The sequence below is a fragment of the Gopherus flavomarginatus genome, chromosome 3, assembly GCF_025201925.1.
Source record: "Gopherus flavomarginatus isolate rGopFla2 chromosome 3, rGopFla2.mat.asm, whole genome shotgun sequence".
In the NCBI taxonomy this organism is placed as follows: domain Eukaryota; kingdom Metazoa; phylum Chordata; order Testudines; family Testudinidae; genus Gopherus; species Gopherus flavomarginatus.
The window spans coordinates 155,994,316-156,018,342 of record NC_066619.1 but is presented as its reverse complement, the minus strand read 5'-3'; the positions used below and the strand labels follow the sequence as shown (position 1 = coordinate 156,018,342).

The window sequence follows — 24,027 nt, the reverse complement described above, 5'->3', positions numbered from 1 at the left end:
AATTCTGCTTGTACGGGAGTCCTATTTTGATCCTTTTTTACTCAGGACCAGTTTTCTGTATTTCCTTTCTTTTTCTTAAATTATTAATTATTATTATTATTACTACAACTACCAGGGATAATATTTCATAGAAAATTCTGACGATCAAAGGCTCCTGCTGTTTATTCCTAATCTGAAGCCATAAACCTTGTTTATATCATCAAAAATAGTTGTTGCAGAGATCATTGCAATGATACAACCAGAAGATTATAACTTCAGATTAGAGTTAGGCAGCAGGAGACAAACTCAAAGACAAAAATCCTGTTTTCATACAAATATTTCAAATGATTGAAAGTGATACACACACCTTACCCATAGACAATACAGGGAGTATGTAAATATGAACTGAACAATAGCACTTTTTTTATCAGCATCTTCTGCGAGGTATCAGCAGCTGTTTAAGAATTAAACTTACTCTAAAAACAACACACAGAAGTGCAGAGTCTGCATTGTTAAAGCGACTCTTTCTAATTTGATCTGGTTTAGCAAATTAAAACAACAATACAGTTTCATTTGGGTCTAAAGGATGTTTAAAGATTATTTGTCTTTGTTAATGAAACCGTGGATCCGATGGGGAAATGACTATTCTTCTTTCTTATTCATATTTATTTTCCAGCCTGATGTGCTCTGTTCTCTTTCCCATCCAGCTTCTCCAAATTTGTACCTCAGTCACAAATCCCATTACTTACCACCCTCCCTTCCCCTCAGCCCGTAGAATGCTTTTAACACCTGCCTTTCTGCAGACTGTGGACTGCATGTGAATGCAGCCACCCAGAGATCAGAGCCCACAGTGGGAATTAGGAGACATGAGGCTTATATAAGGATTCCAATACCAGCATTTTAGCTCGTACCAATGAACCCCTTCATTACAAAATAATGAAGAAAAGAATTTTTTTTGTCCTCAGTGGGCTTTTGCTCAGATGTGCCCAGGATATATGCTACTCTGTGCTGCTCTTAAGCCAAAATTCGTCCCATGACATTAGAGACACAAGGAGCATGAGATAATGTCTTTCACGCTTACACAGAGTTTGTCTCTTTCACCAACAGAAGTTGGTCCAGTAAAATATATTATCTCACCTGCCTTGTCCTTCTAATATCCTGAAACCAACACGGCTATGACAACACGGTATCACATAATGTTACCATTTGAAAACCAGTGGGTGACATTGTGCTCCCATGAGGGTGCTTGTCCCAGGTCCTCAAAGATACTTGGTGCCCAGCTTCCACTGAAATCAATGGGAGTTAGGTGCCTAAATACCTTTGAGCATCTGGGTCTAACTCCATATTAACTGCACTGAGCTCAATGAATCTGCAAACATGGACAATGAAACGGAATGTGCAGCCCCCATTTGGGCATTCAGACTGGAATCTAGCCATGACTGTTTTACAAGCCTATGCACCCATTTTAACAGGCCAGATGTGGGATTTGGACATCATATGCAAGTATTCACAGCTGATTGTATTTAAACACAGCACTATAATTAACTGTGTTCTCCAAAGACATTTGATATGTACAAAATACCATGAAATTATAATATCCTTAGTGCTGAGCATGCCTGACTCCCAGAGAATTAGAACCCGGCACGTCTGCTAAGGGTGGGAGGAGAAGAAGGAGCAGCACAACAGCAATGTCCCCTGGTAGTAAAAGATCTACAATAAGTTACCGTATCTTGGCTGGTCCTTCATGATTGTGTAGGTTATTTCTGATTCACTGGTACCAGGCATCTCTGCTTGCAAAATTCTGCTGGTGATCTGCAGCATCCCTCCTTCTGGGACCCACACCAGGGGGTTAGTAACCAGCCGGGGGCCTCCATCACTCTGCATAGAAGGGAGAAAAGCAGCAGAGGCTTGGTTGAAGAGCAATGATAATGGGCCCATATAAACAAACTTTTAAACAAGAAGGATGAGGTTGAATATTGCAGAACACATGATGCAGCTGACTCTCTCTGATTCTCACCTGCTTCAAAGAGGGACGCTCTCTACCCTACCAACTCCATTTCCCACCTCCTTTTCCTTCCCACCTTCCACTTTCTGCTCTATCAGTCCCATTTGTGACTTTCATCTTGTCCAGCTCCTGCTGATCTCAAGTCATTCCCTCCCTAATCTTCTCCTGTACCATCATCCTCCGTCTCTCTCAGTGGCCTTTTCACCTCTTCATTTAAACAGTATTGTCTTCCTCGTCCTTAAGTTCTGGTGCATCTGTTTCCCTTTTCCTTTGCAGCTTCTCTCCTGTAAGGTTAATCTCCATGACACTTTGAAAAATCCTCACTATCTCCACTGCTAAAACCTTTGTCCAGGACTATGATACTTGTCTGACTAAATGACTATCTCCCTCCTTTAAATCCTTTCTCCAAACGCACTTTTTCGAGGATGGCTATAAACCACACCCTCATTTAAAAATAACCACAATAAAAACACTCGCAATCTTTTTAAGTATCTGTAATTTTCATCATAGTGGAGTAGTGACACTTCAAGACACACAATCCCTGGCAATCACATCAATCTCTCACTCCTTTCACATCCTAAGAAGAATGTCAAGGTATAACACCTTTAGAACCAACAACACATTGGGGAGAACTTTTCTGATATAGTTCTGCAATTGCACAAGTGTTTGCGAATACATGAAATGACCGAGGCGTTTGGATGTGGTAGTGTGTCTGGAGGAGAAACATATAAGGGAACATAACCGCCCCACCCCACCCCCCGTCTCGTTGGATAGAGCTTTGCAACTGTTTATATTCGATCTTGTCTTGCCACCAAAGCCTTTTGGAGGTTGCTGTCACTGGTCAGATACTGTACCAGGGCCTTGATTAAAATAGTAAACTGTCAGTCCCTGCTGCAGAGCCCTGATATTGATATAAGCCTCTATAATTTTAACATATAATATTGTAACAATTAAACGCTTTTAGCTTTATTGTTTTACAAGTCTATATATCCAGGCCTCAGGTTTTAGCTAAAATTAATGCAAGCTAAATAATGTAAAATATCAGTATACCAGGCACTGGGTGGGGAGGAAACTAGATATGAAGAAATAGGGTATAGAACACTGACAAAAGAGGAACTGGGCAGGGGGACAAAGGGTCACTTAAGTGCCAGCCCAGCTTCAAGCAAAATATAACATGATAATTACTGCTTGCTTACGGTAACTGCAAGGTGGGGTTATCAAATAACCAGCTCAATCACTGCCAGAATGCGTGATATATGCAATATTCCAATAGCTTTTGCAATATGTATTCGCAATCAAGGGGTCATAAGACAGTCAATGTAATTGCAAAAAAAGAGAATAACTGGAAATACCCCAAACTGAACTTACAGTAAATAACCTGCTGATCAGCAATATTAATTACCAAAAAAAGGCAAATAACTTGTGTAATCAATATGACGTTTTGCGGTTTTAACCTTTATAAGCTTGGTAAAATTTGTGAAGGGAGAGCAGCTTATCCCTTGCATGGGATTTTCGCTGTCTCTCCTTGTATGCATACTTGTACTCTTGTTATAACAATAAAGGTGCCTCGACCTGTCTGACCAAAATAGAATGGGTGGTGGTCTTTTCCCCAACACACATAAACCTGCTGTTCTGCCCCGCTTTATTTGTGGCAGAGGAAGTTTCCAACTGGAAAATGAATATTTGGGAGCCAAATTTATCCCAAGGCAAAGTCAGTTTTAACAGTGACATGTTCTCACATACCTCCTCCTAGATTAATAGGGTCTAAGGCCAGAGGAAGCCCTTATGATCATCTCGTCTGACCTCCTGCATAACGCAGGCCACAGAATTTCACCCAGCAATTCCCATATCAAGCCCATATTTTGTGATTTAGCTAGAGCGTATTTTTGAGAAAGACATCCAGTCTTAATTTAAAGACTTCAAGTGATTAAGAATCTACCACATCCTTTGGTAAATGTTCCAATGGTTAATTACCCTCACTGTTAAACATCTGTGCCTTATTTATAGTCTGAACTCATCCAGCTTTATCTTCCAGCCACCTAATTATACCTTTGGGTACGTCCAGACTACTTGCGTAATCGATCTATCGCAGATCGATATATCGTGTCTCGTCTAGACGCGATATATTGATCCCTGAACATGCTCCCATTGACTCCAGAACTCCACCAGAGCGAGCGGCGGAAGCGGAGTTGACGGGGGGAGCCGTGGCCCTTGATCTCGCGCCGTGAGGACAGGAGGTAAGTCGAAATAAGATATATCGACTTCAGCTACGCTATTCCCGTAGCTGAAGTTGAGTATCTTACATCAACACCCCCCCCCCCCGCCCCTTAGCGTAGACCAGGCCTAAGTCTACTAAATTTAAAAGTGCTCTAAATCAAAAATTTTCTCCCCATGTAAGTACTTATAGACCATGGTCAAGTCACCTCAATCTTCCCTTTGATAAGCTAAATATATTGAGCTTCCTAAGTCTTCCACTGTAAGGCAGGTTTTCCAGACCCCAAATAAATCTCGTGGCTCTTTTTTGAAACCTTTTCAATTTTTCAACAATCTTCTTGAAGTGTGGACAGCAGAACACATCACAGTATCCCAGTAATGGTTTCATTAATACCATATACACTGGTAATAACACTCCCCTCCGTCTACTCGACATTGCGCTGCATTACAGCCAAGAATCATACTAACCCTCTTAGCCACAGCACGACAGTGGCAACTCCTCTTCAGCTGGGCTATCCACCAAGACTCCTATATCCTTTTCCATCACTACTTTCTAGGCTACTGTCCCCGCACATCCTGTAAGTGTGACCCACGTTGTTGGTTCCTACATGCATGACCTCGCATTTGGCTGCATTCAACTGTATGTTGTTCAAATAAACCCAGTTTACCAAGCAATCCAGATATAACTTAAGTGTCCTCATTGTTTACCGCTTCACCAAGTTTTGTGTTATGTAAAAACTGTATCAGCAATGATTTTATCTTTGCTTCCAAATCATTTATAACAATATTGAACAACACTGGACCAAGAACAGATCCCTGCAGGATCTCTGCAGGTCCCCATTAAAACACCCCCATTGTATGATAACTCCCTATTTAAAATTACTTTTTGAGATCTACCAATCAAATTTTAATCCATTTAATATTGATTTTGCATAATGCTATTTTTTAAAATCAGAATGTCATGTAGTCCTAAGTTTTACATCACTTAGGATCAGCAGTTCCCCTAGGACAAATGGTCGCTTTATTCTTTAAAAGAATTGAGCAAAAGAAAGACAGAACTGATTGCCAGCTAAGGAGAACCCTAACAATACCCATGGCAACTTTCCACCCATCTTCAAGTGTCAGTGATGTCACGGCACTTATGGAGTTTAACATCAAAGCATAAATCAGCAGCAGGAAATTACCAGTTTGAAAGGGTCAGAGAGATTACCAGATTTATTATGGCAGGGGAGAAACGAGAGAGCTTCAGAGTACTTTGAGGCGAGGGCCAAAAATGCACCGGAGGAGAAGAAAAACTTTCCAAGAAAATGTTAATTAAAAGCAAGGTCACAGTTCCAGAGCAACAATGGCATCTCCTCGTTTCCAAGGAATGAATGAATGAAGGGCTTTTCGTTCCCCACAATAAATCAGTCAGTCATTTTGCAATAACATTCCCAGCTGGCTTTGATGCTGTGATCCAACTAATTAATCAAAATGTACTCAGCAAAAGGTTCCTTGCTTGCTAATCCTTTTATTTGTAAGTGACAAGTTATAGCTAGGCCAGAGTCAGTTCTCCCACAGAGGTCAGTGACAGAACAGAAACCATGTCCAGTTTTTGTTTACCGGTGATAAGGCTGATTGTTACATTTCGTGTGTGTGTGTGTGTGTGTGTGTGTGTGTGTGCGCACCTGCACACATGCGCACTTTTGTGAGTACTAAACAGTTCTGAAGACTAAAGTCCTCTCCGTTTAACCACTCCGCAAGTATAGCTCAGGCTACTGCTGGTCAGACTTCCGCCACATTGCTTTGCCAATGTGCCTCAACTCCGACCTGGCTGAATCGCCCCTAGTGGGGAGAAGGTAGTTCAGTCTTTATGCCCGTTCAAATCTGGGCCTTCTTGCTGAAACTGCCCACTGGAGATACTCATCGAAATGAACAGGGACTATCAGCCCTTACTACACTGAACATCACACAACCATCTGATCTAAGTATCTTTTGGTCACCTGGAAGGAAAAGGGTTCCATATCCCATTACCCAGGCTGATACTTACAACAAACATACAACATGCAGCCAGGTCTAACCCCTGCTTTGGCTGATCTGATGTTGCCAGATGGCACATTTTCTAGGGTGTGGGCTCACTGTTTCCCAACAGAGCATCATTAGTGGCAGGACCAACAGCCACATCCAAGTTAAAATGGCCAGAGGGCACAATACAGAAATGCAAATTGTTACTAAGCGCTCTCGAAAATGAGGCCAACCATTTAGGCTCCAGTAGTTCAAACTGTCCTGGGATGGGGGTCTTACAAATACACTGGACCCTCACTAGAATGCGGGATTTGGGATCCATGCATGGGACTGCGTTAAAATAAATTGCAATTAAAGTAGTTAAATTTGGGATCCATGGCCACGACCGCGTTATATGCAAATTCGGACTATATAGACGGGCATTCTGGCGAGGGTCCGGTGTATTGAAGATCAGGCTATCAGCAAACACAAGCACTCAAGCAAATACTTTGGCTTATCCACTCCAACTGAGTTGGTTTTTGCAATGTCTCAGTTACATAATACTCGAAAGAATCAGTGGTCCTTGGACTTCATGTTTTGACTCTAATAATATGGTGCTTCTATGGATGTAACTTAAAAGGTTACTCTATAAGCCAATTTAATAGAAATCCTAGAAATGTTTTCAAATCAGGACATAGCACATATCATCGTTCAGCATTGTATTATGATAAGCCTCATGTACTTAGATTAGAAGCAAGGGCAAAGAGTACCCTACAGCTAGAGTTACAGCAGAATCTGTAACAACATGAAAACTAGGAAGAAAAGAGACATCTCGTGTGTGTCTAGACAGCACCTCTTCTGAAATAAAGCTTGCATCCAATTCATCTCCCAAGGCTATTGCAGAAAGGTGATCATTAGGATAAGGCAGAAACTGGGCACCTGCCAGCCCTATCTCATGCAAAATCCTGCCCTGCTCTCATCTCTGTCTCACTGCCTTCATTGCTATTTGTAGCTAAATGTTGCAAAGGACAACTCCGGAAAAAAAACAAAGACAAGGGCTAATAAAACAAACTATACTCAGCAATTCACCCTTCATTGTTATTTGCTTCAAAACCTGGCACTTTCAACAACTGAGCGGCACCCAAACAATTCATTTTCTGTTAGTTTGACGGCTAACTTTTGTGCTACGGGGAAGTAGCAAAAGGGCACTGATCCACAGACACGATGGGTGTAGCTGCTCTAATTCTGGTGGAGTTCAAACAACTTATCACCAGTAGTTTTGAAGAAGTCCTTTCTGATGATCAGATGGATGCGCTCGAGTCACACAACTATGTTTTATTCTTTATGTTATGTTATAGTACCACCCGGAAGCCTCAGAAGAGAAGAGGACCCCGTACACATAATGATAGACCTTACAATCTGATCTTACAATTTTCAAGGCAGACAAAAGAATGGGAGAATAGCTGTACCATTGGCACAGAAAGATTAAGCAACTTGGCCAAAGTAATATAGGGAAGCCCATTGTAGTTACTGGGTTGCACGACAGACAACAGTAGGACTGCACAAATCTGACCTCTTCTCAGGTGGACAAATCCGTGACTTTTTGAAGACTTATCTTATGACAACACCACACATTATTGAAATGATTGATACACAATCTTATTTTGTATAGTGTCTGACATACAAATTGTCTTCCACAGCGCATTCTATTTTTTTTTTTAAGAGATGTGATTTACAAATAGATACTGCACCATAATTTTCTTTGCCACAGTATTCCCTGTACTTAGAATGGGAATAACACTACTACAGGTGGGAACATCCAGCTTTTAATAAAAATGGAAGAATTAAATTAAAATAAGCAATAATAATTGTTAAATTGTAGGGATTTCTTCTCAAATATCTCTAGGAATATTACCAAATATTAAGAAGGGTCAAGTACTAAGTAAAGTTTATTAAATTTCAGTGATCTTGATAGCTTTGGGATGTTGATCAGCCATGAACCCATTACACTCAATACCTCCCAATCCCTTTAAAGCTGAAGTCAGCAAATCAAACACCTTGTTAACTAAGCCTATTAATTTATGTAGGTTTCTTTTCCTGGTAGTTTCCTGAGATCCATTCATTTTCCAGATGCATTCACTCTTCTCTCAAAATAGTATTGACTATGTAATACTAACTTACTGTGCCAGGAACTAACAGAAGAACTCTCTTTTCCAAACACCAAGCTGTTCTGTTTTCTCTTCCATACTCCTCCACTGATGTTACGTAGCTACATAACCTAACCTCCGGTCAAATTAATAACTTGCTTTAAAGCCAGTCACAATCACAACCCCAACCCCAACCACATCCACACTTTGGGGAAATTTGAATTTTTATCTGGATCAGAACTCTGCCTCTGGTCCCTAATTTTATAATTTGTTGGCCCAAATGGCCCGATCAGTGCACCCTCAGACTTTGGGGGAAGTTTGGATCCGGATGTGAACTTTATAGCTGGAGGTCCATGTGCAATATCACACTATTGCCTGCTGATTGCTACCAGCCTCTCAGCACCCCTTCCTTCCAGGGAGTGAGGGTAGAGTCAGGCTCCTCTCCTCTCACATGTCCATTGCTCCCACAGCAAAAAAAGGTTGGTGCATTTTCAACTCTCAAACTGAAGCTAGAGATGAACTGAAACAGGAACTATTTAGCTAGGCTGAACCACTAAAGTGGAACCATTCTGGGTCTACAAACCAAAACACCAACAGACAAGATTTTGCAAACCCAACCTGCCGCTTTGTCCCTCTCTTGCCACATCCCCTTCAGCAATGTCTGGTGTCTAACCTCCCCTTAGATATAGTGCTTTTATAAACTACTAGCTTGGCCACTGCAGAAAGGAACATACCTTTGGAGAAATCTTAATGTGGAACAGGATATTCTGGAAGTGGTGCCCATCGTTCACTTGCAGAAGCACCGTATCATCCCGACTGTCAGAACCATCGTGAGCATAACGTAGGAGTCCATTCGCCAGGTCATCAAGATGGAATACTTGGCCTGCAGAAGCTGTGTCCCCTGGAGCTTTGACCAGTTGGCCATGACGTGGAGGATCTAAAACCACCACCGCTACATCCTGGGGATTGTCATTGTCTCGAATATCAAGCAACACATTTGTTATTGATCCAATATCCCCTGTGCTGATAAAGAGGACGTCATTCCTTAGCACGTATGGGGCCTGAAACATAAAACCAGCTCTTAGCTGTTTGCTAAATCGCAGTGCTCTAATGGTGATGGAAGTTTGGAAAGTAAGGTGTGAAGTAGGGAGATTAATTCCCTTCATGTGCTGGAAAACCCCGATCTGTAAACAACAGGGATTCACTAACTGCACGTTTGCCCAGAAGGGTAGAATTAGACTACCTAGACAGATTGAATTATGTAAGAAGGTGGGATTCTCACACTGCAGCGAGCTGAACAAAAAGCCTCAGGACATATATGCATAAAGCAATGTAGTTACCTGCTCACGGTCTGTATCCCCTTTGCTGCTCTGCTTGGATAGCTCGACAAGAACCTCCAGGAACAAAGCCTGGTTTTGCTAAAGTCAATGGGAATGCCAAGCAATAACTGACTTCAAGATCTTTCCCCCCTGATTTTGGTAGAGCTGTCCTAGTGTCTAGCTACAACCCTCTCTCTGGCCCAATGACCAAGAAGGAGAAGGCATCATTCCTATCGAGGAAAGGCTAGGATGAGGAGGAAAACATACATAACAATATGAACTGAAATGTCACGGAACAACAACGCTGCCTCCTCTTGCACATACTGGGTAATGGCTCTAAATGTAACCCAAGAGAAGAGTGCCACCTATTGCATTCACCACTACCCATTTCTGCAGCTCCTAGGTGTTCCGTGGAGGTCTCCCATACAGGTAATGACCAGGCCCAACCATGCTTCGCTTTTGTAATCAAATGAAATCAGAGTCCCAGGTGGTATGGCAACATCATTATGAATTATATTTATTACGATAGTGTCCAGGCAGCAACCGAGATCAGGGCCGCCTTGTGTTAGGCACTATACGAGCACAGAGCAGCAGACTGTCCCTGCTCTGAAGAGCTTAAAATCTACTAGACAAGACAGAGACAGGTTAGGGGAAAGGCATATAACACAGATCACTGTTTCATTATAACCAGTTATGTATCTGTGTAAGTGTGCTTTCTTCAGGTTTCAAGCGTCCCTTTACCTAGGACGCAGGCAATGTGAACCTTTAGAAAAGGGATTTTTTTCCTAATCAAAACCCAAAGCCAAAGATTACAGGTTGTCTCCGCTTGTTGTCTATTGTCATCTACTTTAAACTGTACGCTCTTGGGGATAGAGACTATCTTTTTGTTCTGTATCTGTACAGTGCTTTTCATCATGGGGCCCTCACCCCTGTTGGAACCTGTAGAGACAACCATAATACAACTAAATAATAATCTTAGTTTAGTATCCCTCTGCTGAAATCAGGGTCGTTTTTAGAACAGCTCCTCTTCTTCTCAGACCCACTCTTTTCCTCAAAAACAAACGTTATTAAACTGATGATATTGTCATATAAGGAACACCATTGCAAACGCACATGATACAGACTATGGGTACTTATCTATTCCCTGACATGCAAATTAAAAAGAAATCTAAAGTGATGGCTTCACACACACAAGTGACTCCATGTAACATCCCAATGGCTGAGAGGCCTCAGCTTATGGTAAAGCTTCTCATTGGAAGTGACTGAATGGAGTAACATGGGAATGCACAGGGCTTTGTTATTCTGCTGGTGAAGAAGTGAGTCTTAACAATAATAAAGCAAAAACCCACCTCCACTTGGCTGGGCTTTTGATCTCTTGTCCAGCAGACAAAATGAGAATTAAGCATCACAGATTTTGGACTAAATTCAGCATGGGCATAACTAGGTACAATTTCCACTAAAGTCAACAGAATGATGTCTCCTTATGTCAGGACTGAATCTGGCCCATTGTCTCCAAAAGAATCAGTCAGTAGCATTCGTAAACTCTTCACCGCAGCTATTGTATGAAGTGCTTGTACTGACACAGAACCTAGGGCCTGACCCTTAGGAGTCAATGGAGATGGAACTGATTTCAATAGGCTTTGGATCAGACCTCTAATCCTAGCTCACTTAAGTCTCTACTCTGCTTCCACTCAAACCACTGGGAGTTCTACCGCTGACTTCAACCGTCGTAAGACTAGGCCTGTAATGAAATATTTTCTTGCTGCGCAAAGTACCAGGCCACCAAATAATGCTCAAATATATGTTTTATGGAAAACAAATTCAACTTATAAATTGGACCGACCTGGCTACACAACAGCCTTAACTCCAGGGCCAAGGGGTACCTAACCTCTATTTTGAAGACATTACACAACTTGGGAAGAAGTCCAGTTACAGTCCAAATTTTGCCAGTTTCAAATTAGTTATCTAGTTCTTTATTGTAAGAAGCACTGTTGAGTTATGTAACCTATTGTGTAAGGTGTTAATTTAGCCCACACAGAAAATAATGCTTAAAAGCAAGAAAACACAATTAAGATTATTTTTTTTTAAATCCTCAAATTTAAGGGCTCAACACTGTGAGATGCTGAATTCCTACTGACTTCACAGGATCAAGAGACCATGTGTCCCCCAAAAAGAAAAAAAAACCTACTCTAATTGGAGGATTTACTCCATACCAGGAACACTAAATAGACAAAGAAAATGGTCACCAATACTATATATAGTGAGGATGTCAGTAGTCCAGTGTGCCAACACTTCTGCTTTGGAGCTGTGTTGCAATTAGTCCTACACAATTAGCCTACAACACAGCATAGCACTACAGCCTTGAAATCTGAGCCGAACTGGAGAGATTAAAGAAATTTTTATATATTTCTGAAATGACTCATTATGATTAAGGGTGCGGAGTCAGGCAGACAAGAGTCAACATTAAAAGACTATGGCCCTGATTCTCAGGAACGTTAATGCTGTTTTATACTGTTTTGATGGTATGAAGAGGCCTTAAAGTTCATGATTTGCATTCCCCTTTCCATGGCTAGAGTGGGGTAAAACAGCCTTTGTTTAAATGTATAAAATGTGATTACTGCTACTGATTGGCTAAGAATTGCTAATCTGTGCTAAAACAGCTAATCTGTGCTAAAACAGCTAATCTGTGCTAAAACATCCAATTATTTTGTGTTTCAGACTGTAAGGTCTTCGGGGCATGAACCTCTTTTGCTATATGTTTGTACAGCACCTAGCACTATGGAACCTCAACTCGACTGAGGCCTCTAGGCAACACCAGACTATAGATTAATGACAGTAAAATAATCCTATACAATGGGAACACGGTGGACTATAAACTCAACCTGAGTAGAAGTGGCGAGCAGTTTAAGGGTTACATAAATGACGACAGAGATATTTAGAAAGCTCTTTTGCTCTGTTTGTTCCTATTAGTGTACTTAATCAACAGCCCTGAAACAAATACTCTAACGACAGGCTCTCAAGTGCAAAAGATTGGATCGCAAAGATCAATAATGACTCAGTTGCAGTGCAGTAAGGGATTGGATCATCCACTAACCTGAAGGATATTTTAACAGTAAGTGACTTTCAACCTTAACCTTAGAAGAACTGCCGTTCTGCTCTACCATAGTAATTGTGCACAGCACTACAGTACTCAGTGGCCCAAATTCTGTTCTCACTTAAACTGTTTTTACATGGTGTAATTCAATTAATTTACATGGAGCTACTCCTAATTCACACCAGTGTAAATGAGACGAAAATCCAGTTCTGTGCGTCTCTGATAAAACCTCTTTGGTTTGAAGAAATTCAGATCGACTGAGTTTTGCTCAGATTCATTTGTTATTGTTACAAGATACCAAGTTTCTCTTGTAAATTTAAGAACTATATAAAAATATCAGGGATTTCTTCAGCTTTGTTATATTACCTGTGTCGAGAGTGCTTGCACGGTGATCATCTCTAACTGGGAGAAGAACCGCTGATCGCTGACCTTCAAGGAAAACTGACCTTTCCTAAACAAGTCCCCCCCCATAAAAATAGAATAATATTAATGGATGAAATGTTCTCGTGGAACAGAAGAAAGATAAAATACTATATATTCAAAGAGGAATGCATAGATTAGTGGCAGGTGAACTTAATACTTTTGCAATTAGGTTTATACAGTATCTTCAGTGAAGTGCATTCGCAGTACATAATATACTCCAATTTCCCTTTGCCTATTATTTCTCACAGTAAGCCAGTATGTCCAAAATTCAATAACATAGTCTCCATTAAAGAATACTAGGTGGTATTTTCAAAAGCACTTAAGTGACTTTTTGAAGACCACGCAGAAAGAAAGCTCTAGCTCAATAGAAAACCACATGCACCTGCCCCTTATCTATTCACAATTAGCTAACATTTTTAAGTGCTTTGAGATTCTCACATGAAGAGTGCTCTGAAAGTGCAAAATTATTATTGAAAACAATGGGCCAAATTCTGCTCTTAGTTACACAGATGTAAAACTGGAATAACTCCATTGATTCCAGCCCTCACACTAGAGCTTACTCTGGTTTCAAGGCGGTGTAACCGAGTGTGGAATTTGGTGCTCAATCTCATTACGGCACATACAAGTGGCAGTCAGTAGATGCAATTTCCTCAAACATTTCAGATCTGAATACTCCCAGGTACTATACCTGAAGTAATGGAACATACAAAAACTGAGTGCATGATGTCAGCAGTGGCTGAGCGCAGATCATGCTGAGATGTGGATCTCCATAATTATCTGAATATTTTCCTGTAGGTATCAGATAACTAAATACCACAACCACCATTAAAATATCAACATTTACCACCACCTCACCGTATCCCAAGCATAGGACGTACACTTGCTCCCACTGAATCCAACAGCAAACTCTCATTCAATGAAATGGGAGCTGGATCATAGTTATCTGCTATTCTAAACACAGAGGGAAATGTGCAGTCTGTGATACCATGGTACAGCAGTGATGGAAAACTTTGCAATGCACCTTACAGAAAGCAGTTACAACGCTCTGCTAACTGACAGGTGAGTAACTCTTCGAGACGCATCCATCTTTGCAAGGCCAAGAGATCAAAACAAAGACACAGTCAGTCACCTGGGCTTCTCTTTGCTGTGCACAAAGCGGACCCTCTTCTCCTCCACATCCTTCCAGCTGAAGTGGTCACCCTTGTCCAGTTGCACATCTTCCCCATTCTCCATGATCACTAGCCTGCCATTGGTGGGAGAGCTGACCACATGGAACAGCAGCTCTCCATCTCGGTCACCCGAGTCACGTGCACCCATGAAGGACAAGTCCAGTGGCTTTACCCCACCAATCCCTACTGTGAGTGAACCGTTCACCTGGGAAACAGACATATCTGTGCTGGCTAGAAAAAAGGGGAAAACATCATTAATACATAAGACGCTCTCATTACATAATCGGAGGCTATGTTTATTTGTCTCTCTGTCCTCCTAAGATGTGCATGTTTGCCACTGTCCAAGGCTACTACACCAGGATCACCTAATGTCATTCTCATTACCGGAGGACACAGTGGTCTAGAGGAATGACCACAGAGTGGAGTATCAGGAGGGACTGATTTCTAATCCAAGTTCAGCCGCGTACTGTGTAGACTCGGGCAAGACACTTCTTATCTCAGTATCTCTATCTGTAAAATGGGAATAGCAACCCTTACTTCCCGATAGGGGTATTAATTAGTTTGTGTCTACACAGTGCTTTGTTCATATAAAATGCTATGTCTTATTGTTGCTTCAGTAATGTATTTTTCCCACCTGGGTTTTATTCTGCATCCTCTAACGATGGGAGACAGGGCTGGGGGAAGAAAATTATCTCTAACTATACAAATTAACTTTATTTGGAATTCCGGCTGCATGCATTTTCCTGAAAAGAAACATTACAGAGAACTAGCTTTCTGCTCCTTTAATGGCCAGTCCATGAACAACATGGAGGGTCTGTACAAAACTTGGGTTTAAAAAATACTACTAAACACGTGCTACCTTTAGACCCATAAACCTGTCAGAAAAACACAGTTTAATTCCCTTATCCACCATGGGAGGAACTCACCTTCACACTCTCTGGTCCTGGTGTTGCCATAAAAACCATAACCACAGTAAGAAACACAGAGCCTGTTCTTCAGAAACATGGTGGCATCACAGAGGTGGCATTCACTGGCATTGTCACACTCTAAGCATCCCACGGGGCAAGCTGAGATGGATGGGAAGGCACAAGCTCATTAGCCATCACAAACAATGCAAGAACTGATATGTGCAGGTGTCCCAGTTCTTAGATTAGGAAACAACTACACGTCTACCCTGATATAACGCCACCCAATATAACACAGATTCAGATATAACGCGGTAAAGCAGCGCTCCGGGAGAGCGGGGCTGCGCACTCTGGTGGATGAAAGCAAGTTCGATATAACGCGGTTTCACCTATAACATGGTAAGATTTTTTGGCTCCCAAGGACAGTGTTATATTGGGGTAGAGGTGTACTCCCATTAATACCTTGCCAAATGGTAAAAAATGACCCACCCTGTATCTACAAATGCTAACAAACCCATTTACAAATATACAGAGAGTGGGCATCCTTGGTAGGCAGCTTTTACTAGTGTCAGATTCATTGCTGGTTCTGCTAGCGTAGGAAAGCTCTCTCAAACTGACAATCTCTCTCAAACTGACAATCTTTCAAAACAGAATAATGTTGTAAGTGGAACCACGGTTAGCTTCGCACATCTGAAAAACCTGGCCGTGTCCTCAGATCCTGCACAACTAGCTAATCTGAACACACCACAGAAAGCTGTAATAGAGTGGATCTATTACATAACAGTAAATGTTATTTTTATTATGGGCAAATGTCATAAGCAGAGGATCACTAAAACCAGAGTTGCTCTTTGGTGGAATTTCACTTTATTCAAACTCACCATTATTGGGCCCCAGGGTAGGCAAAGCCTGTTCCTTAATTCTCAATCTGATTTCATCTAGTCAGCAATGAGTTTCATATCACTGCATGTCAGCGGTGCTCTCTGTTTGCCTAAGCTACCATGTGAGAATTAACACTTCACAGTGTTTAAAGAGTTGCAACCTCAATCCCATCCCACCATCTCACACCAGTTCTGTTCACCTGTGCATTTCTGTTCTGTGTGGTCTGCATAATATCGCTTCCCACAGTCCAGGACACAATGCGTTTGCAAGAGGAGAAAAGGAGCTTCACAGCGAGCGCACTCATTTGGATGGTGACACTGGAGGCAATGGTCATCACATCCTAAAAAACATTTGCAAAACCAAAAAAGAATTAACTACCATCTACGTACTAGCAACTAGGCCTTTTACTGTTGCCTGCAGAAAAGCGACATATAGCTGGGCCCATTACATTAATACCTATGTGTCTTCAGAGACAGACTGCGTGTAGGGGGTTGGGAGGCTGAAGTTAGGGCATGCCATCAAAATCAAAAACTTGCTGTACGCACAAATGAAAATTAGAGACAGACTCGAAAACCAACAAGGGAAGCATGACACCATAGCGATAGCTAAAAGCAGTTTCACAGTGACTTACGTTGGCATGTGTCTGATTCCCTGTAGAAAGCTAACGGGCACCGTTCAACACAGGCCCCATCCTGCAGAATATAGCCATCCATGCACTGCAGACAGTCAGTCCTCATGGGGCCTTTACAAGCATTACAGCTCCAGTCACACTCTAGAATAAAGAAAACGTCAAAGTAGGGCACCCTTCTGCATGCACATCAATCGCTGTACAAGCGTTTAACACGTTAGGCAGCTATCAGCTGCGGAATTCCTCTCTTTGGCTTAACATTCTCTAATTACGTTTAACACAGGTATTGTTCAGTGTTTGGAGCTTCTTATCAGTGATGCAGCTTCACAGCCAGAGAAATCTGCTCTTATCCTTTAGGCACCAGTGGGTCCTTATCTGCTAATGCTAAGCATTAGTATTTATCCACATAAAATCCTCAATCTCTTATCGTGCACAGACTGCGACTCCTAGGATGCCAAAAGCTTTCCCAATTCACACTAACCAAAGAGGAAGGTCACTAAGAGGAGAGTCCTCAGGTCAGAAACATAGCAAACATAGTTAGACCCAAGTCCACCTTCAGATTCCAAGGGATGGCTCCTGCTGTCTTTAGTGGAGGCTGTGTGCATGTGTCCATGTCCACTAGGGCATAATATGGCCTATAATATTATTTGTAGTACCGCAGCACCCCAACTGGGGCAGCGTGGTGCTAGACCCCGTGCAAATACATCATTCAAGACAATCCCCACTCTCAAAAGCTTATTCTCTAAGTAGCCAAGATAGACAATGCAGGGGAGGGGAAACAAAGGCCTACAAAGGTGAGGTGACTTGCCCAGTGTCACATGGCAGATCTGTGGCAGAGCCAGGGTAGAACAGTCGCAGTCCAGTGCCCTCTACACTGCTTCTCTACAGTACTGAAATATCATCAGACTCTCACTACCTAGCTAAATGAGGCATAGAGAGAGCCAGCTGGAAATAACTATCTAATAACAATTGATTTGTAATATTGCTTTGGATGGTGGTGGTAGACATAAAGCTACATCATCCTCAAACTACATTTCCAGTATGGAATATTATCCAGGAGAGTTTTGGAAATATCTCAAATCTTCTAAATCTTTCTCAATATTTGTTGTTGTTGTTGTTGTTCAGGGATGTAGTACACCGCTACCTCGATGTAACGCCATCTGATATAACACAAATTTGGACATAACGTGGTAAAGCAGTGCTCTGGGGGGGCAGGGTTGCACACTCTAGTGGATTAAAGCAAGTTCAGTATAACACGGTTTCATCTATAACGTGGTCAGATTTTTTTGGCTCCCAAGGACAGCGTTATATCGAGGTAGAGATATAATTATAAGCCAGAGATACACAGGTCAATATACAAGACCCTACATGTGCTTAATACAAAAAGATTTAAAATGTTAATTTCATTCATTATTCAATTGAGTCATGACTGAATGAATTGCAAAACCTGACCCTTGGAAAGTCTGATGGCTCACTTACTAAATCATTTACAAAGGAAGGGTTTGCAATAATCTTGCGGATTTTTTTTTTTGACTGAAAACTGAAGTATGTGACAGAGGATTGCTGGAAAAAAGATAACCGAAAAAAATCTGCTCAGTAATAGACCATTCTACAGCCATCCTAATTGCTATTTTTAAATAGAAAATATGCATTTTTCACCTCTGCAAGTCTTGCTGGAGTAATCAAGATAATATTGCTGAGTGCAGCTTTCATACTGGCATTCACCAAATAATAGAACCTTGGCTGAGTCTCTGCATGACGTACATGCCATGGCCGACTCACAACTCAGACAGTGGACACTGCAAGCTGTAGAGAAATTAAGACAAAAAAAATCACTGCAATTACTGAAACACTAGCTAAATGATGTTAGATTTACCTGAAGCTTCACTATTCAATGTTCTCTTTGGAGAATCTGCTGGGGTAACTCTTCATAGCTTTGCCTGCTTAGCATCCCCAGACCCTGCTTCATGACTACGCTTCATCCATCCAAAAGGGAGTTCTGGACATGTCTCCACATAGGACTTAATGTTGCTCTGAGTGTCTTCCAAAAGAGGCCACTTGAGAGCAATTTAAAATATTGCTTTCTCCCAGATGGACAGAGTTTATGTACTAATAATCTGGCAAACCACCAGGGTCAAACATGAAACTTGAATTCAAATCCCTGTATACATGTGTTCTTCAAGCATTTTTCTCATTTGATCTTGAGAAACTTAAATTTAACCCTTTCAGTTTGTATTCATAGACTCAGAGTTCTGAAGGCCAGATGGGACCATCAGGATCATCTAGTCTGACTTCCTGCATAACACAGGCCATAGAATTTCACTAAAGTGTTTCACCAAGTGTTTTACATTTTGCTTGAAATGTGGGGTGTTGCAGGTTTATAGACACAGGAAGCAAAATCTGATGGTTCAGCTGGACAAGTTGCAACCCCCGGAGGTTCAAAATATTTCATTCCAACGCCACGATGCTGGGAGTCTGAATTTCTCAGCACAATGCAGGTGCATTCAACAAGAATGGCACAGCTCTTGGCTATCCTTGACAGAACAAGGAGCAATGTCTCAAGTTCCAGTGGGGGAGGTCTAGGTTGGATATTAGGAAAAGCTATTTCACTAGGAGGGTAGTGAAGCACTGAAATGGGTTACCTAGGGAAGTGGTGGAATCTCCATCCTTGGAGGTTTTTAAAGCCCGGCTTGACAAAGCCCTGGCTGGGATGATTTAGTTGGTGTTGGTCCTGCTTTGAGCAGGGGGTTGGACTAGATGACCTCCTGAGGTCCCTTCCAACCCCAGTCTTTTATGATTCTCTGATCCCACAGCAAAACTTTAATAGCAAAGTTCTACAAAAGAGTAGAAAGCGACTTTGGGTATGCCTACAACTACACAGACAAAACAACCCAGCAGTGATTCTCATAGCCTGGGTCAACTCATCCGAGCTCACAGTGTTCGCACTGGGGGTGGCTAAAAATAGCTGTGCAGATATTTGGCCTCAGACTGGAAACCCTCCCCACAACATCAGCTTTCAGAGACGAGGCTCCAGCCCAAGCTCAAACATCTACACTGCTATTTTTAGCCCTGCAGCGCAAGCCCAGGTCAGTTGACCCAGGCTCTGAGACTTGCTGCTGCAGGTCTTCTCTGCTGTACAGACATACCCCTAATAGCATCTAGCCAATGTGCAGAAAGCCCACTATGATATTGACCTGCCATACGTTTAATGGTGAGCAATCACTTGGAGAGGTACAATGCACATCAAAGGCCATATGTTCAGAAACACACACGCAAAAATCATGTGGATTTACACTCTTAACTTGCATGCACAGTTACCAAAGCTGTGCTAGCAAATGCAACAATTATGCATACAAACGGTCAGCTAGAAACGTAACTGGTTATTTGAGCACACAATTATCTCAAACACAATCATGGCACCCGATCATGCAAATACAAGTACAATTTTTTGCATATAATCATACAGGCAAATTTCTGGAAATATGGCCCCATAAATTCAAAGGCTGAAGTTCGACTGGTTGCTTTTATGGCCAAAAGTTCTCACAGGCTTGAGAATGAGTTCAGTGTGGCTGGAAAGTAGAGATCTATGAAACTCAATGGTTCCTATTCAAGGGGGTGCATGTGCACTTGTTCTTGGTTCAAGTTCACTTTGAGTCCTAAATCCGAAAAACTCAAAGCACAGATTAGCTGTAAATACCTGTTTTTTTCTTGGTGTCTTGCTGAAACTAGGAGAAACCACCTATTTTGTCATTCGTGACATCTGAGCTAATGATTTGCTGCCATATGGTCCAAATCATTCTGTAGCTACTGGGAGAAAACATCCGGTCTCCAAGGATACATGTACATTGCAGCTGGAAGTGTAATTTCCAGCTTGGGTAGATGGACACAAACTAGCTTTGATGAAGGGCACTCAAAATAGCAGTGTAGCCCCAGCAGTGCGAGTGACAGTTCAGGCTAGCCACCTGACTACTTACCTAGGGTCAAGGATAGGACTGCAATTGGGCAGCTAAACTACGCTGCCATGGCTACATGGCTATTTTTGGCTCGCTAGCTCAATCAAAGCTACCCTGTGTACATATATCAGAAATTACACCTCTAGTGGTAACATAGACGTACCCTAAAGAAAAGTCTATTTAAAGCATCTAATACCCATTTTTAAATGCGCCAGCACTTTTCTCATTTCATCGGTCCTTACAAAGGTGTGGTGAGCATTAATTTAGTGTTTGTCAAGTATCTTTACATTAAAAGAGCCATGAATTAGAAGACCCACGAATGAGAAAACATTTGTGGAGTTCAAAATACACAGTAGTCACACTATCCAAAAAGGGGAAAACAAAAGCCGCATTTAAAAACAAGTACTTGCCATTTCTTTTATCAGCATTGCTCTGCAACAATGTTTTCAGATGCATACCACTTTTGTGAAAAGCTTCCTAAGTTTGTGTCGTTGTTTCTTTACAAACACTCCAGTAGACATATCGAGATCAAAGGAGTATGGAGATCTACTTCACATTCCTTTGATCTAATCTAAGGTATTTTCAAAACTATGGATTCTTCAAAAGTGTAGTGAAATCAAAACAAATGGGGGAGGAGGGAAAGAGAGACCAAAGATTCTGATTAAACATTTTTTGTTATCTCTAAATGGTAGTTCTCCAACACAGCAGATCAATCTATTTCTAGATGAGTTATCACTAACACTGCACTGAACAGGTCTGAGTGCCCCTTGAAATTACACAAATTCTATACATCAACACACTCTGCCATAAAGCTCTCGTTACTTTTCACCAGCCACAAATTGTACATACAATAAAAAAGTTATTTGCGAACTGGGAGATGAGACGTGTGGTTGGAATGAGACTGTTTACACAAATAAATGTCTCACTCAAGTTTGGGAGCTAGAACTGTATTCAGCAAGGGCTTTGGTTTCATAAGGCTAGTGAATGGACAGCCCAAGGGGAGAAATAGATATTTTAGGACATCCACAGAAGACTATCCATGAGTTTGGCACGACACTGAGGCTTGGCAAACCTTTCTATTTGGAGAGCGGGTTTTCTGGAGAAGTTAGTAAGAGCAGAATCCACTTTGTGCTCATAAGCTTTGATCCTGCCGAGCAGTCTGGTCCCAAGCCAGCAAAGTACTGAAACACATACTTGGACTGACCCATTAAAATGAATGCGACTATTTACATGCTTGAAGTTAAGCACATGTTTAAGAGCTTTGTTGGATTGTGGCTAGAGTGCTAAGCACCTTGCAGAAATCTGCCCAAACAGAATAGTAGCATTTTGAACCTATTTTGCACTGGCATAAATGACCAGACCTGTACAAGGCAGTAGGTAATTATGCCCTTGTTCTGCATACTCAGTGTTGCACGTACAGTGATGTTACTTAATTATTTATTACGTCTAGGTCAAGGTCTTCATAATGTCACCAACAGCATTTTCCTGACAGTTACAAGCTTTTCATGATGGGACAGACGGGATCAAGAAGCCAAGAAACCATTTGCAAGGGTATTCTGAAGAGGATGGAGTGTTTGGCAGGAGACACTTACGTTTGCAGGTCCGGTTCTCATCCCTGTAGTATCCCAGGAAACAGACTGAGGTGCACATGCCAGTGTGGGACAAAACGAGGCTGGAGTCACAGGAAGAGCAGGAGAAAGGGCCTCCACCACTGCAGGTTTTGCACGAGGGGTGACACTCTGAGAGGGCAGAAAGAATGAAAATACCATTCATGTAAAAGCAAGTCTTCAAGCAGGTCTGTAGTGGTTCTTTACAAGCGCACATCACCGGAGTGATCCTCACAGTACAGAGCACTCGTCACTCCTACACGCACACATGTTCTCGCTGTCAGATTTCTTGCTTTCCTGACTGTCCTGTAAGTAAAGAACTGTGCCTTCATTAAATGTAAAGAGCCAGATCCATCACTGACTGTAAGTGGACAGAGAAATCCATGGAATTACCCACCTTATTCAAGGCTGAATTTGGCCCAAGGCAATGTTAGGAATCTTAAAAGCTAACACTAAATTCAATATGCACTTTGACACAGCTTGAACAACAGAATAGTTTGGGTAATTCATGAAACCCAAGAAATGCTCTATCTAAACTTGGCTTTCCAGGAGGAAGAATCCCCACCCCCACCCCCAAGAGGCATATCCCACTAGATGACATATTATAACGCTCGGGAGTGAATTACGTTAGCCGGAAGGCTAAGACAAAGCTAAGAAACACAGTTAGTATGTCTGTCAGTGTGGAGCTAGGTAAATAACGATACAGTGACCTTGTAACGAAATCTTGGGCCAGCAGAGAGAAGTTTTTGCAGTGCTCATCTTGTACATTTAGTCTGGATTAGGCACTGCCCATCTCATGCAAAGAGGCCAGATTGGACATTTAAATATATGATGTTTCCTCTTTTGGTCTCTTTCTCTTCTATCAATCCATAATATACGTTGTCTCATGTAAGATGAACTGGGTTTGACAAGCCGTGGGTGGACATCTTAGAGTTCTCATAGGAAAAGGATTTATGTCCTCTTGAGAAAGGCAAAATGGTGCGAAGAAGACTGCAAAAAAGTGCCACTCAAGCACCAGCAGGTAGCAGGGTGGGCACAAAAGGGCTAATGGACCCGAAGGCACAAGCCACCATCAAAATGCTACTACCAACACTGCTGGCTGACCACCTACAACGTGCTACCCCCAAAAACCAAGGAGTCAAGACTAGCTTTTCTGGAGCTGGCTTTTTCTCTCTGGGTCTGGCAGGAATTACTGCCTTTGGCAATACTGATTCAGCAAAAGCCCCAATCAACTGCAAAGAGATTCTAAACATTGAGATAATACTCAGCTTCAGGTGGCAGGTTTTCTGTTGGATTCCTAAGAGCACAGATAAAAGAGGCCGCTTCAAGATGTAAGAACCTTCCTCGTTTGAGATCCTACCGCAGACTAATGCAAGGTCCTGTGCCCACTTGACATCTGTACACAGAGTGAAGTCTAGTGACGTCAGTGGGAGTTTTGCCATTAACATCAATGGGGCCTGGATTTCACCATAGCGTTTAGTGTCCCTCTGTACCAGCAGTTCTCACCTTAGTGAATAGAATTTGTTTTTTCTCCTCTTGGCACATGCCTAGAAGTTCCCCTGGACAATCAAGCTCCTAAAATTGTGCTACTACCACAAGAGCAGAAGAGACAGGAATCATAGCAGCCTAGTGATGGACATCTGAAGTGACCCCACTTTAACGTGCTCCTTGAATATGGAAAATCTTTGAGCCTCACCTACCTGAAAACAACCCCTAGAAGTG

General features: G+C 41.9%; 1 protein-coding gene across 1 annotated transcript in view; it reads right to left on the bottom strand.

Annotated features, from left to right (window-relative positions):
• Positions 1-24,027, bottom strand: part of FRAS1 (Fraser extracellular matrix complex subunit 1) — a 319,392-nt gene that overhangs the window by 99,447 nt on the left and 195,918 nt on the right. The window contains exons 23-31 of the mRNA XM_050945248.1: positions 22,291-22,437; positions 18,405-18,551; positions 16,749-16,889; positions 16,317-16,457; positions 15,260-15,400; positions 14,294-14,564; positions 13,108-13,192; positions 9,063-9,389; positions 1,704-1,857 (exon numbers count right to left, since the gene is read on the bottom strand). Coding sequence (XP_050801205.1) covers positions 1,704-1,857; positions 9,063-9,389; positions 13,108-13,192; positions 14,294-14,564; positions 15,260-15,400; positions 16,317-16,457; positions 16,749-16,889; positions 18,405-18,551; positions 22,291-22,437 — 1,554 coding nt within the window. The remainder of the gene's footprint in view (positions 1-1,703; positions 1,858-9,062; positions 9,390-13,107; positions 13,193-14,293; positions 14,565-15,259; positions 15,401-16,316; positions 16,458-16,748; positions 16,890-18,404; positions 18,552-22,290; positions 22,438-24,027) is intronic.